Source organism: Belonocnema kinseyi, chromosome 2 (genome assembly GCF_010883055.1).
Source record: "Belonocnema kinseyi isolate 2016_QV_RU_SX_M_011 chromosome 2, B_treatae_v1, whole genome shotgun sequence".
In the NCBI taxonomy this organism is placed as follows: domain Eukaryota; kingdom Metazoa; phylum Arthropoda; class Insecta; order Hymenoptera; family Cynipidae; genus Belonocnema; species Belonocnema kinseyi.
Window position 1 is genome coordinate 29,324,697 of NC_046658.1, and position 19,999 is coordinate 29,344,695.

The window sequence follows — 19,999 nt, forward strand, 5'->3', positions numbered from 1 at the left end:
AGATGAATTTTCGACCAAGAAAACTGATGATCTACAAAAAAAGACAAATCTTAAACAAAATACATGAATTTTTAAAGAAATTATTTAATTTTAAAGTAAAATAGACGAATTATCTACAAAAAGTTGAATTTTTTAAGCGAAAAATATGAGTTTTCAATAAAAGAGTTAAATTTTCATCCAAATAGTTAAATTTTCAACCATAATTAAAAAACCTTGTTAAAAAAACGTATTTTTTACAAAGTAGTTCAACTGTTAGTATTTCCACCCAAAAATTATGGTTTTAATTTTTAACAATATAGTTGCATTTACAACAGAACGACTTACAACCAAAAAATATTTATAGTTGATAATTCAACCAAAAAATGTAATTTTTAATCAAAAAGTATAAATTTTCCATAAAACAATTTAATTTCTACAAAGAAAGACGACCTTTTAACAAAACACATGATTTCTTAACCAAAAATGGTATTGATTAATTGTCAGTTTCAAAAATGTATTTTCAACGAAAGAGATGAACCTTCAAATAAAAAAAGATAAAAATTTAAAAAAATTGGTTGAACTTTTGATAGAAAAGAGGACTTTTTTACAAAATAGTTTTATTTTAACAAAATAATTAATTTTTCAATCAAATAATTGAGTTTTTATCCAAACGAGATGAATTCCAAAGTCGCCAATTTCTTTAATTTCTTTCAAATGCGGATCAAGATATAAATAAGTTTATTATAATATAACATAATTATAATATTATCATTATTAATATACGTATATATTTATATATATAATAGTATTAATATTTATATAATTTATATTTTATACATGAAATAACATAACCTCAAAATATACGCATATCAAGAGGCGCGCGATCTATTCAAATCATGAGAATCGCCAGCCCAGCATCGAAATCTGGAAATATTAAAATCCCAATCTCTTCATTTTATTTCAAAGCAGATAGAGATATAAATAGAATAAACGAAGTGCTCCGACCAGCAATTGTGCACCTTCGAGTTTTCAAATTCAGAAGAGGAGAAATGGGTCGCGCGCGCAACTCAGTCATTTACAGCGTCTCCTACTATATTCACACGGACATTGCCCTGTCATAGTATTGGACCACATCTCGTTTCAAATCTGGGATCACTGGCCCTGTATCCTCTTTTAAAAACGCGAGCTTCTCTCGAGGGTTGTCAGGGCGTATGTTGAGCTTTCGCTAGTTTGAATCCTTGTCAGCTAGATCGGGGAGCAGGGACTGTTCTGGGACAGGGGGAGGCTTATAGCTTCGAGCGACACGATAGCTCTTTTGAGCAACATTGACAAGATGTTCTAGGTCGACGAAGTCGTGGATATCGTTACGATAGATAGCTAAGTGCAACTTAGGCAACAAGATCCTTGTGCATAGCTAACCTCTTAACCTTCTGACATTCGGGGTCTTAGTTTTTCCAGGGTGGTGAGTCGCCATGCAAATGCACTGAGTCAGTTTTGTGAAGGACGGCAGAAGATGAAATACTGGCGCTATTAGCGCCACGCCCTACATTTGAATGACAGCTGATAAGAAACGTGGGAGATGTAGTATTTTTCTCAGTTTTTGTAATATTTTGAACATTTGTAGATATTTTAAAAACTTTGAGGTTGAATTAAGCCAAGATTAACTATTTCTAGAATTTAAAAAATATCGAGGATTAAAAAATAGACCTTAACAACACTGGAAATGTCTTTTTAAGGATTTTAATATTCAAACAGAGTAAAGTGGTAAAATATAAAGAATACCACTTCAAGGTTTAAAGCAAATAAACTTACAATTCTAAAATTTAAATATAAATAATAGTTTTTCTATTTTTAATTACTTGAATGATTCTAATGCATTATTACATTATAATAAAAATACACAAAAAATTATCATCTTTAATATTTAGTATATTGTATTAATCTTCAAAATAGTAAAAAGATTATCAGTATTGAAGCTATTAAGTTTACTGTACATTTAGTCATATATTTATTTGAAAATTGGATTAAAATATGGAGATATGAATTAACTAAGGACTAAAAACATCGATGTATAAATCCGAACTGTCGAGCAGGGTACGAGTCAACCTGTTCAAACGGAGTAAAAAGTGTTTTTCTCCGTTCCAAAAAATAAGGTTGACTATTAGAAAAGTAATTACCCCAATTAAAGTGATTTTATTGTTAAATCTGGACAGGTAGTGTGTGAAGATCACTTATTAAAGGAACATATAATTTGGAAAAAGGAAGTCTTAGCTCCTGATCGAAGGTTATGGCGGTAAATATTACGATTTGTTTACACCGATGTCCTTTAACCTAAATGACCGAATGGCTCTGACGGTTTCATGTATACATTGATTTTTTAAATTTGAGATATTCTTGTTGTTGCCGAACTTTTAAATTATTTTGATAGTGTGTAAAATGATAGTTTTAATATTTTTTGAAGTTTTAAAAATATTGTAAGACCCTTACTATCTTTAAGAAAAATGTAAAAGTAACATTAATAATATAATTAATTATCGCAGAGTTTTGATATTTATTTACAATTATATTAATTTATTTATAAATGTAAGTATTAAACTATATTATAATTGTAAAATAATGATTTTGTTGCAGTCATGATGGTAAAAGAAACCTAAATTAAAACTAGGGGTTTTGCCATGTCAATTTCTAAACTGCCCTGATCATTGTTTGAAGGCTGACTTTTTTATTAGACATTTCAGAATCCTTTTCAAAAAATCGCGCATTATTAGACGACGAGGTTTTTTAGCAGCCTTCGAACAATACTCGGGGCAGTTTGGAACTTGAGATTTCGAAACCCCTGGTTTTAATTTAGGATTATCATACCATTCTGTCTGCAAAAAAGAATTATGTTGAAATTTTTATTTACTTTAATAATTAAATTTATTAATAAATTAATGTAATTGTACATAAATGTTGAAACTCAGCGATAATTCAACACTTTCATTAATGTTACTTTTACATAAACGTAAACAAATCGTAATACTTACCGCAATAACCGTTCCATCAGGAGCTTTTCCAACTGATCTGGTCCACAAATTTTTTTGGAACGCAGAAAAAATTTTTTTTTAACCCACTTAAGCGGTCTGAGTCGTACCAGACATGAGATGATCATACCCTAGTTTACAGTTCGGAGCTATACATCGATGCCCACCCATTTTCATTACATATTTATCTGTAAATGGATCAAATACGCCAAAAAGACGATAGAGTTATGACATTTCATAAGTTTTTACATGCAGAATAATAACAGACAACGGGCAGACCGGGTGTCGCAGCGGTGGCGCTAATATTTCAAGACTCACCGCTCTTCACAAAACTGACTCAGGCCTCTAATGCAAAAGCGAAAAGCGTGTCACCCCCCTGATTTGTCAAAGATACCCCGCATGCATGTCAGGTAGTCAGAAACGGATTCCTTTTCGCCTTGAGTTCTGAGATAAATCTCTTGCCTCAGTTCGAACTGGAAGTCTGAATCTCTAAACCTAACCCTAGAGGCCTTGACGAACTGGTCGAACGTTTGCCAACAATGATTAAAATCCCGAAACCAGTTAAGAGCAATGGCCTGTAAAAAAAGGCAATCATTCTGTTTGTGACGCAAGACCGAGCATAGCCTATCGTTCGGCCCGCGACTTCCCTCCTAATGAAACTGCTGAGACAACATCAATTCTCAGAGCCTGGTAAATCCGGGCTTTTTAAATTCAAGTTCCAGTGTGTAGGTGAGACTTTCTGATGAGCATGTGCAAGCTATTATTTCAAAAATTCTTATTTAAATTTAAAATCGCGTTGATTTTCTCAGCTATGATAGACTTTTCTAAAATAACTAACTTTCACTGTGAATTTGTATATTTCTCATAAAGAACTGATGTGAGTAAAGGGAACTTTCATAAACTTATTGACGACTGTATCTCAATTTCGACCAAATTTGCAGATACGCTCTTCTCCATGTGACCGTAAGTATTGATGTCGTTTTCTTATTTACTTTTTTTTTTTAGTTTTACTAGAACTAAAATTTGTACCATGAATCGTGAAAAGTATATTTGTACTGTAATACAGTAACAGTATTTATTCCTATCCTATTCATTTATTCCTTTGAAAAATATCGGATTAAGGAAAAATTCTAAATTGCTTGAAACCCTATCTTAAAACTTTTTATGTGGAAAAGAACACATATCAAGTTCCACGACTTCTTGAACATTTGAGCTAGGGAAATGGCAGAGAAAAACAACAGGTCTATGATTTTAAACCAGTTATTTATTTTTTCCCCAGTGGTCGCAAAATAATTAAAGCAAAAAATCGTAATAATAATGGTCAACGTTTTTTAGTTTAAATTGTTCAATTCTGAAAGCTTTTGATATACACCAGACCTCTGATGTAACAACAGTTTCGGGAGTTGACTTGCACTGGCTTTGCTTGTAAATCGGTGCCTCGAAACGTAAACACTGGGGGTACTGTCCGCTTTTATCGTTCCCCTACTCGTGGCAATGCATAGTGCGCGATGAGAAACTGCGTCGGCCAGCAGTTCTAGGAAATAGTAAATCGGTCCCTCTTCTATCTTAGACCTGGTGTAATATTGTACAATTCTATGCACTTAAAATTATATAAACCAGTAATTGTTTTCTTATGATTTAGTGATCACCCTAATTTTTTCCTATCTGCGAATAAAGTACTATTTCATTCATTTTTCAGTTCCAAACAATATTCCTACATAAACATAAAAATCTCGAAATATTAACAAGATAATCTTATTTTCAAATGTAGCAAAAATCGGAAAGTGAAGACCATAAGTATGAGAGAAATTCTTGATCTGAAAAAGGACTTTGAGAGAGAAGAAAGGAATATGCTATACTTGCGACATCCTTATTTAACGTCGGAGCAATCATATGGCCACATGAAAGAATTAAAAGCGCAAAGACCTCACATTATGGAAAAGTATCATGAATATAGAGTTCAAAAGTTCTCCAGACAATACACTTTTGCTGATGCACTGAGCCACTTGCGAGTTAAAGAGGCTTGGGATTGAAAAACAATTACTTCAAATGAATAAGTAATATTATAGTTTATTTCAGTGTATATTTATTCCTCTTATAATAAATACATGTAATTAAAAGTACCGCTCGCTTTCATATTTGAATTTCCTTAATATTTGTCTCTTTTCTACTTTCAATCTTCGCCACTGGAACTGTTTTGGAGAGAATTTAACGCTCTTCTCAGATAATTGTCTATTCCTCTGAAAATTATTGATAAGTGAGTCTCGTATATTTTTTATAAGTTGAAATAAACTTAATTAACGCACATTAAATTTTCCAAATGTACAGTAAAGATTTTCAAAAGTAATCATTAATGCACGTGGTGTAATTATTAAAAACTATTCTGTCACACATTTAAGAAAAATTGGATAAAGTTTCATGCTTGTTAAATAATGTTTGCAAATGTAAAGTCAAGCAAACTTTAAATTATGCAATAACAATAATTCCCTCAAAATCGGTTACAGAATGATAAATTTCGGTTATTCTTTCTCAGTAAAAAATGTATTATTTATTTAAAGGTTAGGTAAAGTTTTAAATGGATTCTAGAGAAAAATTAATTTTGGTTATGTTATAATCTCATGCATATTTTATGAAAGTTTGTCTACTGTGAGCGAGCTTTTCATTTTTGCTACTTTAGACTTTATTCGACAGTTTGGTAAACCGATAGTCACGCAATATCTTCCATCGCCCACCTAATCTTTCAGGATCGTATGCTAGTACTGAGCACCTCAAAGATATTCACCTATTTTCTAATTTGGAAAAAGGTGTTGAGTTTTCAAATTACTTACAGTCCTCACGGTCATTTAGTATTTATTAATGAATATTATTTTTTAAAATTGGAAAATAAAATGAGATTTCATTTAAGTAGGAAATAAAAAATTGAATTACCATGAATCGAAGTTGACGCCCTTGCCGTAAGCCTCAGTGCTGCCATTTTAGTGGTTTTTGTCATGTTAGAGGTTTCCCTACTAAATTTTTAGCTTTTTCTTCCGTTAAGCGTGATGAAAAAATTGTTTTCCACGTATTTAGTAGGAAAACTGAGTTTAAATGATTTATGAGGACATTTATTATTTGCCAGAAATGAAAAACATTGTTTAGTAAAATAAATTCTTTACATTCCCAAAATCTTATATCCTCATGATCATCACTTTTTCGCAACTTATTCCTTTTTGAAATTAAAATTTGTAATTAAAAATGACAATTGTTGATATCTTGAATAGTTTAAAAAATTAAGGTATTGAGTGTGATGAATGAAAATTCATAAGTGACATAAATGGTCAAACTTTAAAAGCTATTGTAGATATCGAAATTTTTTAGCATGTATCGGCTAAATAAAAGATTAAATTTCTAATAAAAGAGACGAATTTTCAAAAAAGTGACCAGGACGAATGCCAATAAAAAAACACAATTTTTTAAAGCAAAACGTTGATTTTTCAACGCAAAATTTTTAGCTTTATATAAAAATGTTGAATTTTTAACAAAAAGAATTATTCTTTAATCCAGAAGATTAATTCTCGACCAAAAAAGATAAAAAAATTTTAATACACATAATATTTTAATCCAATAGTTAAATTTTTAAGGAAGAATTTTGAGTTTCTGACCAAAAAAGACGAGTTTTCAATAAATTACTCATATTTTAAAACAAATAGATAAATTTCAAATGAAGAAGATAAAATTTTTATTAGTGAGACAAATTTTCAACAAATTACATCAATTTTCAACTAAACAGTTAATTTTTCTACGAAATTATTGCGTTTTCCATGCTAAAAAGCCAACTTTTTCACAAGCAGTTGAATTTTTAAACAAAATATAAGAATTTGCTACAAAAAAAGTGAATTTTCAATCACATAATAAAATTTTTATTTGTAAAACTTAATTTTTAACAACAAAAATTATTTTCCAACAATTCACTATAATTATTAACATCAAAAGATGAATTTTCAACAAAATGTGAGAGACTCAATACACGGAGAAAATTTGTTTAGTAAACTTTGCCGAACTTTTAAGTATAATTGGGATATATGGACCAAAAGGAGAATGTTTGACATTATTGTAATAATTATGTTTAATAAATATGTAATAATGTGATGAATAATGTAATAAATATGTATGCAAACTTCTCAGTAAAATACGTAATAATCAGTAGGATGGATAAGGCTGTAGATGTGAGCATAGGTAAAAAATTAAATTTTTGACAATTGCTCAACAATTATAAATTTTTTATTCAAGAGAATAAAATATATTTCTGTAAAATCTTACAGAAAATGTAGTATCGACGAAGTCCAATGAATCTAGCCAATCCTTTGATTTATAATTTAAATGGTAAAATCAAAATTTTAGTTGAATAATACGGTACCATTTAATTGCATTGATAAATAAATCAATTTGTTTAATTATTAGCCAAAATTATTTAGACAAGTTAATTAAATTGAAAAGTTTTTAATTCTTTTGTATTAAACGTTGAACATTATGCAAGTTTCACCATTAAAACAGTTCCATTGCTGATAACACAGGCCGACAAATTTTAAAGACAGAGACCAGACCTAACATTTCCGAAGGATTTTGATGCGCTGAATCTGAATCCGAGCTCAAAATTGCTCCTGTACGTGAGGTTTTCAAGATATCCTAACCTAAAAGTGCAAAAAACACATTTTTCAGCTGTTTTTGAGGTTATGTAACCGAACCAGAAAAATGTCTACTACAAAAGCTAATATGGAATTTGAAAGTACTAATCTTCCCCTTTCAAACCTACTTGGATTTATTAGGATATCTTTATTTTTCACCAGAATATTACAATTTGAAATTTTTTATTCTAGCGTTTTAACCCATTACGCTCAGGTATTCAGATTTATACAACGAATTCTCGATTGCTGAGGGTACGATATTTTTTCTTCAAAATATTATCTCAGGGGTTTACGAGGGTGCCCTTTCTATTGCCGGTGTCAGTTTTTGTTATAGCCCCTAGAAAATTCAATATGGCGGCCACAATTTAGGGCTTTAAAAAAGAACAAAGGATCCCGCACAAAATACCAACAAAAAAGCGTGCAGTCGCTTGAAACCAAACTTCGCACATTGATAAAACCAAAGAAGACGGTCTGCGCGAAATGCTACTGCGCACCCTGTGTGCATTCTAATGTTCACATTCGATGTCTGTGCGCGCCGGTCTACGGCGCAGACAGTCTTCGGTCCCTAGCTGGCTCACTGAGCCGGCGACGCTTTTATGACTTGTTATGCGTGGGAGATGAAATTCGCTCCTTGGGTATCTGGATAATCCCAAGTCTTGCCTGAACTGAACTGGCAATCGTAAGTCTTGTCTTGACTGGCTGGACGTTTCAAAGTCTTGCCTTGACTGACTGGGCGAGTCAATATCTTGCCTTGACTGGCTGGGCAACTTAAAATCTTTACTTGATTGGCTGGGCAATCTAAAGTCTTCAATTAAATGGCTGGAAAATATTAAGTACTTCCTTGCGTAACTGGACAGTCCCAAGTCTTGCCTTAACTGAATGGGCAATCGTAAGTCTTGCCTTACCTGATTGGACGATTCAAAGTCTTGTCTTGACTGGCTGGACGATAAAAAGTCTTGCCTTTATTGGCTGGGAAATCCAAAGGCTTGCCATAATTGACTGGGCAATCTTAAGTCTTGCCTTAATTGGGTGGAAAATATTAAGTACTTTCTTGCTAAGCTGGACAATCCCAAGTCCAGCCTTAAGTTGCTGGAAAATATTGAGTCTTGCCTTAGTAAGCTAGAAAAACCTAAGTAAATTTACAATATTAAATGAATCATAATAGTAAAATTTGTTGTTTTTTTCTTAAGCCCTAACTGTTTTCCATATTCGCTCTTCTAGGAGTGATAACAAAAAACTGAGCCAATCGAAAAGGAACCCCCGAAAACCCCTCAGATAACATTTGCAAGGGACAATGGTATACTATCTCGGCGTTAATGGGTTAATACGCTAAATTGAAGTTTCATTTCAAGGTTAGCCCACTTGTAGTGTGGAATTCAATTTTTTCACGAAATGTAAACGACTGAATTCGCTGCTCCCAAGGTTAGGTGGGTTAGCCTGATTATGCTTTGGTAGGGGTGATTTCTGGGTTTAGGTGGATTAGCAGGTAGTTGGGTTAACCCACTTGTGGCATGGAACTTCATTATTCCAAGAAAAATATGCGACTAAACTTATTGTTACCAGAGTCAGGTGGGTTAAAATGCTTGTGGCTTGTTAGGGGTGGTTTCTACTCCTAGGAAACGGCTTCCGTAGAAATTAAAAGACACGGGTTCCATATTCTTTATTGTTTCATCAATGTGCAAAGTTTGGTTCCAAATGACCGTATGCTCTTTTGTTGGTATTTTGTACGGGATTTTTTGTTCTTTTTTAAAGCCCTAAATTTTGGCCGCCATATTGGATCTTCTAGGGGTTATAACAAAAAACTGACACCGGCAATCGAAAGGGCACCCTCGAAAACCCCTAAAATAGTATTTTAAAGAAAAAATATCGTACCGTTAGCAATAGAGAATGCGTTGTATAAATCTGAACAACTCTGCGTTAATGGGTTAAAACGCTAAAATAAAAAATCTCAATTTACAATATTTTGGTGAAAAATAAAGATATCCTAATAAATCCAAGTATGTTTGAAAGGGGAAGATTAGTACTTTTTCGGAAATTTTTGGTCGGCTTTCTGGCTTTGACTTTTGTCAAATTTTGTCGGCCTGTGTAATACACAATAAAAATTTCTTTAATTTGGAAGATGTAGAGTTGAAAGCTTTAGTTTAGATCTTCAAAATGATCTAGCATTTTTCTACATAAATTTTTGATATTGGAGAGTTTAATTGTGAGTATTTAAAATTGAATTATATGAAAAAACATTTGAAACTACATGATAAATTATACATATTTAAAATTAAAGCATCTTCAGTTGCAAATCTTGAATAAAGACTTATTTCAAGAAGAGATATTCAAAATTTTCTCAAGTTATGCGTGTTATTCATATTTTCATATGCGTAAGTTTTATGCAATATAATTAATAAATCATGTAAAACGTATTAGCTTACATATTCCATTTAATTTCTGAAATTCTAATCTAATTTAATTTCAGAGGTTTTATATAAATATTTTACATCAAGAATATTTAAAAAAAAGTAGACGATGCAAATATTAAAAATATTTTCACACAAGAAATTTGAATATTGTTAGGAATATCCTTTTTCTGAATCATTATCTACAAAACTTAATTGAGAAACATATTGCAATTAGAGTTCAACAAATCAAAAAACAAAGAGAGTAATAATTTGCTTGCAGATAATCAGAAAGAGTTAAAGGAATATAGTTCGTTTAATACCTTTGTTCTTCCATTTTTTTGGTCAAATTTCTAAAACTATTGAACGTATGTTAAAAAATTTTTTAATTCATACTATTTTCCGTATACCATTTAAAATGGATTCAGTGATACATTTTTTCAAAGATCGTTTGGATAATTTTGAAAAGGGTGGTGTTGTTTATAAGATCACTTGTAGGATCTGTAAAATGAATTACGTGGGACAGACTGGCAGACTTCTTAATACTGGGATAGAGGAACACAAAAGTGATGCTCGTTTGGGACGATGTTACAAGAGTGTTCTTGCCAGACATACAAAGGCATTTGTTAATGTTGTCCATAAGTTTGGGATAATGTTCAAATTTTGCATAGTGAAAGTAATGAGAGAAAGAGGAAATTCATGGAAATGCTTTACATTAATAAACAAAAAAAGTTATCTATTAATTTAAAAACTGATTTAGGTAAGTTGAACAAAAGTTATGCTAATATTTTTTATTGATGTAGGTTTTTTGAACAGGGAATGAATTAATTGTTTAAGATGTTAATTTTGTTTGTCTAATTGGTCATAATCAATAATATTAAAATATTGATTCATTTTTAAGATTGTGAAAAAAACGCTCTCTAGCACCGCTGGGATATGGCCCAGGCCCTTCAGATGGCCGGTCTGATGCTCTACCAACTGAGCTACGAAGAGACGAGAACACTTTCCTCACAATCTCTGTTTTTCTTTTCCTTTTTCTATTTCTGATGTAATTGTGACAGATATTTATATTGTGTTTACAACAGATTGGCCTACTGCCCCTCATTCGATTCTCAGGTATCAAAGAGAGAGCACCTGTTCGTGGGTGCTGTCAATTTCTAACATTTAAATTTTTCTTGCCTTGATGAGGGTACTGTACGAGTACTGAAACGTTGGTAATGCAATTTTTTATTTTTTTTTTTAATTTTCATTTTGAACGTTACGTTATTGTAATTTGATGATAATAAGAATAAAAAAGACGACAGAAAGAAAAAGAGAAGGAAGGGCATGTGGTTGGCTGCCTTCTCATTTTTCTTTCCTCTTTTTTATTTTTGTCCGAAATTTTTTTTTTTCAGATTAAAATAGAATTTTTTGTTTTTGTTTATTCGTTGTGGTCCAAATTTGGTCATTGAATTTTTTTTTAAGGAGTTTGCATCAATTTGATTATTGGACGTCAAATAGGATTTTTAATTTGGATTTTAATCTAATTTAAATTTTTTTAATTTTGAAGTATCGCTATTTTGTAAATTTACTGTCATAGATACTATGTATTTTTAAGGTTTCAGTAAACATTTACTCTAACTTTATGAACTTGAATATCAAAATGTGCCACAGGCATCTTAGGACATGAAAACACCAATCGTATTTTTATCCGGAATTCTGTAATTTGCACACTAGAATATCCCTATGTTTAGAAAAGAGCAACTTAAGAATATGTTTAAGATTAATTAGTAATTTTTTATTATCTCAATAAATTTAATTTGTTTAAATAATTTTTCTTTCCAAATTTCGTTTTTACCTAAAAATTATTACTTTAGTCTAGTGAAAGATTTATTAACAATGATTTATTAATGTTCAATTATTTAAAAAAATTGAATTTGTATAAATAACCTTTTTCTCAATTTTTCAAATGAATAGTTATTACTATTTCTTCAGTAAAATATTAACCACCATTGGTTAATCAATGTATTATTGTTTAAACAAATTTTATTTGTTCAAATAAATGTTTTTCTAGTATTATTTTTTTACAAGAATATAACGTTATTATAGTTAAGTGACATAAATTTATTTTCAATTATTCATCAATCGTTAAAAAAATAAATTATTCCTTATTTTCAACAACCCTAAATTTTTTTAAACAATATTTTTACACAAAATATAATTCATGAAATTAAAATTAAAATAAAATATACTCGATCAATATTATGGGATAATTAATCTTTCTAACCTAAAAATCTCACAGCTAGCATTACATTTACAAAAATAATAAATCGTAAAAACATAATATTCCTGAGTTAATTCACGCAATAATTTTTCCAAGAGTATTGAAATATTTTTTGTGATATTTGTAATCCGATAAGAAATCTGTCATCGACAAGAGAAATTCAAAATGCAACTCCGACCGAACCGTTTAATAATTTGAGCAAAAGTTTTTTTTCGCTAACTCGAGATTTTAACTTCAGATTTTGAACTATATGGAGATTTTAGGAACGTCAATTTTCGGCCATATGGCAGTACGTTTGCCAATGCCAAACTAAAATTATAATTTTTATTTTGGAATATATATTTTTTTTCTCAAACACGTGTCCAATTTTTATCATTTTTCTTTCTAAGGTGATATTTCTTCTTTTACAGGATTTTCAGTTCAGAGGGCCAACTTTCAATTTATTGAAAACTGCTATTGCTGAAACGTTGTTGCGCCTTATTACCAATAACAGAAGCTATTGTTTTTTTTTATGAAAAATTATCCGACATTGTTAACTTTTGTTTAAGTTTTATTTTTTTTTTATTGAGAAAAAATGACAGCTTTTTAAATCCAAGTAACTTTTATTTAAAAAACGTTTGTTTCGTTTTATACATGTCAAGCAAGTGACTGTGCATAAAGAACGTACACTTTTGTTCTGAAAATTTAAACCATGTGCCCCTCTTTGTCTGGGTTCACATGTTTTGACCTCCCCGTCCCCATTTTACACAATTTTCGCAGACTAAATTTTTGTTCTCAATTTAACGGTTACCTAAAAATTACCTAGAAAAATCCGGGATAAGGGAGGATTTTGTAAAATTTTACTGCTTGTCATAAATTAAACAAAGTAGTTAAATTTTCAAGCCAAAAAGAACATTTTTCAACGCAAAAATATACATTTTTAACTATGAAAGAATAAATTTTCTAGAAAGCAGTTAAAGATTTATCTAAATACCGGTTACCGGTCCTTTGTTAAGCTTTCGGATTAAAATTTAGAAGCAGATTTTTTAAATTTCATAGTTACCAGCCTAAAACGTAATAATTCGGAATCTACGGGTTTCGATGATTTCAGATATGTAACTTTTTTTTAAATGCTTTAAATTAGAATTAATACAACGTTTCTCGTAAATGGAATGAGATACGCCAAAAAAGATAACATTTTTGAATTCAACCAGAAAATGGTATATCAGCATATAAGTTATAATTATAAATAAGTATAATGAGAAAATTAATCAATTAAAAAAAAGGTGTTAATAATTTGAAGAGAAATTTAAAAAGAGAGAGTCGGGTTTGCGACGGCCAACTACTGTAAATAACTCTGTCTGCCCGATACGTGACGAATACAAAAGAAACATGATATTACCTTCGCACTACTTTTAAAAGGGCCACTAAAAGGACCTTGAAAAGGACTTTGCTTATAGACTCAAATGGGCCAGGCTATTTCGCTGAGAATATTCAAAAATTTCTATCGGTAGGGCTATCGGTAGTGCTATTTCAATCAAAAAGATTAAATATTAAGTTTGCAACAGTTGGTTTGAATAAAAGGAGACGCATTTTCAACAAACCTGTTTAATTCGAAAGTAAAACAGATTAGTTTTGAACCAAAATGTTGCGTTAAAAAATATTAAATTTATGCCAAAACAAATACATTATCAACGAAGTAAATAAATGTTGTACGTTTAGTCTCGACTTTTTTGTATTAAGTAGCAAAGCAAGCCATGGACACCTTCGAATAATTTTCAATAAAAAATATCAATATATATTTTTTTTATTTGTAATGAAGTGTAACAACTTTTCAGCAATAGCCGTTTTTGATTGTTTAAAATGTGGTCCTTTTTTTTAAGCAGGGTAATGTACCCAGTTGTTGGCAGGTTTAGGCGAATTTTAGGCTTTGAGAAAGAAATTAATGTCAAAAATTGTATGTGTGATAAATGTAATACTAATATGTACAGTGCTAATATAATAGGGTATGAAATTCTTTATTTGCCTCAATATATATTAGAAATTGAAAAAATAACTAAAATTAGTTCGTTAGCCTAAAAATTCAATTCTTGGCAGGGTTGACGCAATTCTTGGCTGGGATGGACCCAACTATCGGCACCCCAGTTATATGAAGAGGAAGTGGTGAAGGAATCAGATTAAACTAAACTTTAATATAGTATCACTAAGAAGTGGATAGTGAAGAGAAACCTTTTTTATCAATTATTTTCATTTACAAACAAATGGTCTGGCTTAAATTACTTAATTATCAGCATTTATATAGTTCAAATTCAGAGTTTGTGACCCGCGGCTTCTTTTTGACTGCTTCAGAAGAATTAGTAGAATCGATATTTTTCGAACATTGATTTTCTTTTTTGTTAGTGTCTTTAGCTTTAAACTTTCTTCTTCTGGTAACTCCTGTAGCAGAATCAATAAGATCGTTAATATGTGAAGATTGATTTTTCTTTTAGTCCATAGTCTTTTCGGTTTCTTTTTTCTATTTCTATCTTCTTGGGCTTTTTCTGAAATTTCATTTCGCCGCTTTCGTTTTTGCTTTTTCGCTTCGTTAGTCTTAGCTTAATTTTTTACAACTGATTTTTCCTCATTCCTTATCTTTCCATGCCTGTATGATGTTACAGCATAGATGACTTTCTCCTTCATTTACCTTCCTTTTTTGGGGTTAGAGGGAAACGCAAATAATCTTTTTTCACACCTTTTAATGCAATTTCTTGTATATGTGAGGTTGGCATTAAATATAATTACTTACTTCTTTTAATTACAGCTCCAGCAAATAATTTTAAACTGTTGTTTTTACCTTCAATTCGGTCGTTCATTCTGAATTTTACAAAACAACAAACAAACATAACCATACTTTTTACGATTGCCAAGAATAGAAATCATTGCAAGAACAAACAATCCAATTATTGGCAGGGGGTTGCCAAGAATTGGATACAGTGCTTTAGATTGAAATTCATTAGCACCCTTTATTATTCATTAAATAAACTATAGTTAAATCTTAGTTCTTTTTTTATTAACAATTTTAACATTTCCTCGAAATGAGCCGAAAAGAAAATAGTCACTGACGTTAATTATAGCGTTGCTAGGGGTAAATTCAAAACTCCAATTATCTAAAAATTGTCTTTGGATAACCTGAAAATTCTTGGCAGCCTGGAAACAAGACTGAATTTTTAAATTACAGAACACATAAGTTATTGTTTACCATAAGATGAATACATGTTATTTCGAAAAATTGTCTGCACTATTAAAAAAAAATAAAAGACAATTTGCTATTTATATCTATTGTCTTATTATTTCATAAAATCTAGAGAAGAGTGTCAACAATGGGGGGGTGCCACCAATTGGTGTCCTTACCCTATCATCTCTCAAATGAAGACTTTGAAAATGGGTATTTTTAAATTGCAATTTAAACAAATTGAAAGTTCGCCCTCTGAACTTAAAATCCTGTAAAAGAAGAAATATCATTATAGAAAGAAACATTATAAAAATTTCATAGGTATTTGAGGAACAAAATATATATTCCGAATTTAGCGTCCCTGGAGGTCCGAAGGAACCGAATGGAGCCTCTACAAAGTACCCGTAAAGACCCCATTCGGTTCCTTTTGAAAAAACTAAAAAAAAACAGCTAGATCAACTTTTTAACTGTTGAAATTCGGATTCTACGTTAAAATTTGCATTAGAAACTCATGGAGTATTCGCAATACTTTTTCTTGCAGCGTTAAAAATTTAAAAAAATAAAATACCTGTCATTTACATGGGCCGAAGGCGCCTTCAAGTGCATCTTCTTTTAGTAGCAGTTAATAAGCGTTCGGTCGGTAACTTCAAGAATTTTTTCTAGATGCTAGCGCCACGCTGTGGAAACCTCAGACAACAACGCTGCGATACAAGGAGAGAGAATTTTATTTTTAAACTTCGCGCGCAACATACTACTTCAGCTATTATGGATGCGCTTGAAATCACCTTGAACAGAAGGTAATGACATTTTTTAACAATTTTAACGCTGCAAAAAAAAGTATTGCGATTACTCCGTAAGTTTCTGATAGAACGTTTAGCGTAGAATCCGAATTTCAAAAGTTTAAAAGTTGATCTTGCTCTTTTTTTGAGTTTTCTAAAAAGGAAACGAATGGGAATCCAATGGGGTCTTCACGGGTACTTTGTAGAGGCTCCTTTCGGTTCCTTCGGTCCGCCAGGGGTTCCTGAAATCTCTATTCATATAGTTAAGAATCTGAAGACCGCGACAGAGACCTAAAATTAAAATTATTTATATAGTGTCAGTAAATAATAAAAACTTGTAAAACATAAATATATCGTAGATAAAATATCAGAAGTTCGGAAAGAAAATAACAGCACAACCTGCAAAATGTCAAAATTGCGTAAACGTTTTAAGCTAATTTTGACACAATTCGCACTTTTCTGTTCTGCAAATGTATTAACACTTTGAGATTTATTTTACCTAGTCCCCTTTGACATGCGACTACACTATTTCATGAAAAGAAAATCAAAACACACCAAAAGCCGATATTCTCTCTAGGGGTCACATACATAATTGGCCGAATCGATACAATAGAGCATTCTCACTTGTGACCTCACGTGCTCCGAGGGGCCTTCGGGGGAATAGCCTCCTCCTTATGCCCCTATATTTTGCATGTATTACCGTCGTTTTTTAAAATTGTTTTTGGTTTTTCGAAATGCAGATTGAATATTTGATAAAATTGTCTGGAGACGTCAAGACCCGATATATCCAAAAATTGAAAAAAATCGAAAACTTTGATACGTATGCATTTAAAGATATAGATTTTAGTGAAAATGTAAGCTCAGTGCTCTCTGTGACAGTAGTGCATGTTTTATTCAATCTTACAGTTTTTACTCCGTAAAAAAAGTAAAAGCATATAAAAGCTTGGAAGCTTATAAATTTTATGAATCTGATTTTGTGAGGAAAGTGAAGTTCAAGCAGTTCAATGATACTTTTCTGCTTCTGAGTGAGGATATAGTGTAACAATACAGTATTTTTACTTTTAACTTAATATATAGGTTAGGAGCAGCCTATTACAAGAGCGATCTGCTCGCAGGATTATAAAACTCAAGTGATATTATTATAAAGTTCAAGATTTTTCTTCCTACAGAAAAGCAAAAAAATACTAACTTAAAGAAGCTCTACCTTATGCTAATACATTTTTCATTTTCCCTGGCTAACAAAATTAATTTTCTACCAAAAAAGACAACTTTTTCAACAAAATACACGAATTTGTAACCGAAAAGGAATTCACTTTGAACCCAAAGGGAAAATGTTATGTGTACAGTTAGATATTAAATTTTCACAAAAAAAAAATATTTTTCAAATAAAATACTTGTATTTTTGAACAAGGAAATGAATTTTTAAATACAATTAGGAATCTTGAATTAATTGAAAGGATTTTTAAGCAAAATTTATATTCCTTTTATGAAAAATAACAAAAATTTACGTCTCAAAGAACTGTACGAAAATTTAAGATTTTTCTTGATACAAAAAGGCAGAAAATACCCATTTAAAGAATCTCTACCTTATGCTGATACATTTTTTTATTTTCCCTGGCTAACATGATTAATTTTTTACCAAAAAAGACAACTTTTACAACAAAATATACGAATTTTTAACCAAAAGTGATACACTTTGAACCTAAAGTGAAAAAGTTATGTGTACAGTTAGATATCAAATTTTCACACAAAAAAAAAAAGATTTTCAAATAAAATACTTGTATTTTTGACCAAAGAAATGAATTTATAAATAAAATTATGAATCTTCAATTAATTAAAAGGATTTTTAAGCAAAATTTATATTGCCCATTGACAAATAACCCTTTTCGCAGATAGGTGGTAGCAGGGCAGTGAACTTTTCCTTTTTAGAGCGGCTCCTTTTTCATCAACTAATTTTTGACAAGGCACCCAATCAATAAATCCTTATTCGCCAAGTCAGCTGGAATGCCTATATAATACAAACAAATTACAAACGATTGCAATAAATATAAAATCACAAATAATTCTTTCGCTACAATTGTCGTAAAAATAACCTCGGAAACATAACCTCACACTCTAAACGCATACATTTCTTACTTACCACTCATAAAATGTTCCTTGCAAATCCAGGAATTTCTTAATTGACTTGCACTTAAAGGCCCACGACGCAAAACACTTATCCACATTTCCCTTCTTCTCTTTGAAAATATAATAAGTTTACTTGTTGACAGATCACTAGGCCCAGAACGAGATTTTCCGATAAACTTTTGATCTTTTTCAGTTATGCCTATTGGAATCTGAAAAAGTCTTTTGCCTGGGGGCACAGCAATGTGTTTCTTACACCCTACTACGAAACAATATTTCATTATTTTTCTTCTTTTATTTTAAAAACGTCTCCGAAATATGTCATCCCTATACTGGCAATGTATTTTCCCTTGAACGTATACCCCCGGAGGTTCGGCCCTTTAAATTTGTATGGCTTAATGAGAATGCTCTATCAAGATGTCGCTTAACGAGTTGCGTCTGCGTGGGAAAATGCATATACGTGAGATGGTGTGAGGTAGACACAGCTAACTGAAATGGGATGCAGAGGCTCCACTTATTCATAGTTGTGCTTCCTAATAAAGAACTTACTCTCACTTTGTCTCTGTTATTATTATTATTATTATTATTATTATTATTATTATATAACAAAACATTTCAAAATGCTTAACTAGGTGGGACACTATGGAAACAAAATGTCAATTTTTATCAAAATAAAATAGCTCCTTGTAGAAATGACCGCTTTTCTCGAAATGCCGGTTTTGACCGGGTGACATGATTAAAAAAATTATTTTTTGAGCAAAATTGAAATTACTTTGATACATGCACATATGCTAAACATTTCTATAAATGGAAAAACTCAGTACATCATCAATTTCTTGAAGAAAGAGATTTTTTTAAATAATATATTTTTCATACAGGATTAAATGAATTTCAATTTCTCAATCAGCTCGAATAACTATATTTAAGGACACATACCTATATTTAGGTGCAATCTTGAATTTGAAACACACTTTTTAGGTTATGTGATACTGTAAAATGTTCCGATTTGCATACAAATGAATAAATCTAGAGTATTCTATACTTTTTTCATTCTATGTGATATGTGTATGCGTATTTTTGATAAAAGCAGGGATATCTGAAAAGATAAGCAAATGAGCACCTAACAGTGTAAGAATGGGCGAGGGGCGGGGAGGGGGTATAGAATATGAGTACATATACTGTACTTATGCATATAAACGACAAACAGCCTCAATTTGTTCCGAAAAATAATTTTTTTAAATCATGTCACCCGGTCAAAACCGGTATGTTGGGAATTTCCCGGTGTCCATTGAGTTTCCGGGCCGGGAAGGCCGAATACGAATTTCAGACCAATTTTCTTGTATTCTACAACTAAAACCATAAAATTTGCACTTTGTTTCATCAAGATCGGTCATTCCTACGAGAAGCTATTTTCTTTTGATAAAAATTTACGTGTTGCTCTCATAGTGCGGCGTTTATAGATTGCATTTTGACTGGTATCACTGACACATACGAGGGTAGTTCAATAAGTCCTTAGAATGAAGTATAAAAACAATTTTTTTTGGGTATATTTTTTTTTATTTTTCAACATAATCTCCTTGGAGCTCTATA

The 19,999-nt window shown here is 31.1% G+C and overlaps 2 protein-coding genes across 4 annotated transcripts in view; one reads left to right on the forward strand and one right to left on the reverse strand.

Annotated features, from left to right (window-relative positions):
• Nucleotides 1-5,125, forward strand: part of LOC117166860 — a 74,409-nt gene extending 69,284 nt beyond the window's left edge. The window contains exon 2 of the mRNA XM_033351234.1: nucleotides 4,774-5,125. Coding sequence (XP_033207125.1) covers nucleotides 4,774-5,035 — 262 coding nt within the window. The 3' untranslated portion in view covers nucleotides 5,036-5,125. The remainder of the gene's footprint in view (nucleotides 1-4,773) is intronic.
• LOC117166858 (apoptosis-inducing factor 3) overlaps nucleotides 1-19,999 on the reverse strand; it is a 222,802-nt gene that overhangs the window by 30,243 nt on the left and 172,560 nt on the right. For 2 of the 3 annotated variants that reach the window (XM_033351229.1, XM_033351228.1), the window contains exon 8: nucleotides 5,067-5,242. The exons of the other annotated variant lie outside the window; for it this stretch is intronic. In XM_033351229.1, coding sequence (XP_033207120.1) covers nucleotides 5,176-5,242 — 67 coding nt within the window. In that variant the 3' untranslated portion in view covers nucleotides 5,067-5,175. Of the gene's footprint in view, nucleotides 1-5,066; nucleotides 5,243-19,999 lie in introns of those variants that run through there. 3 annotated transcript variants of the gene reach the window in all.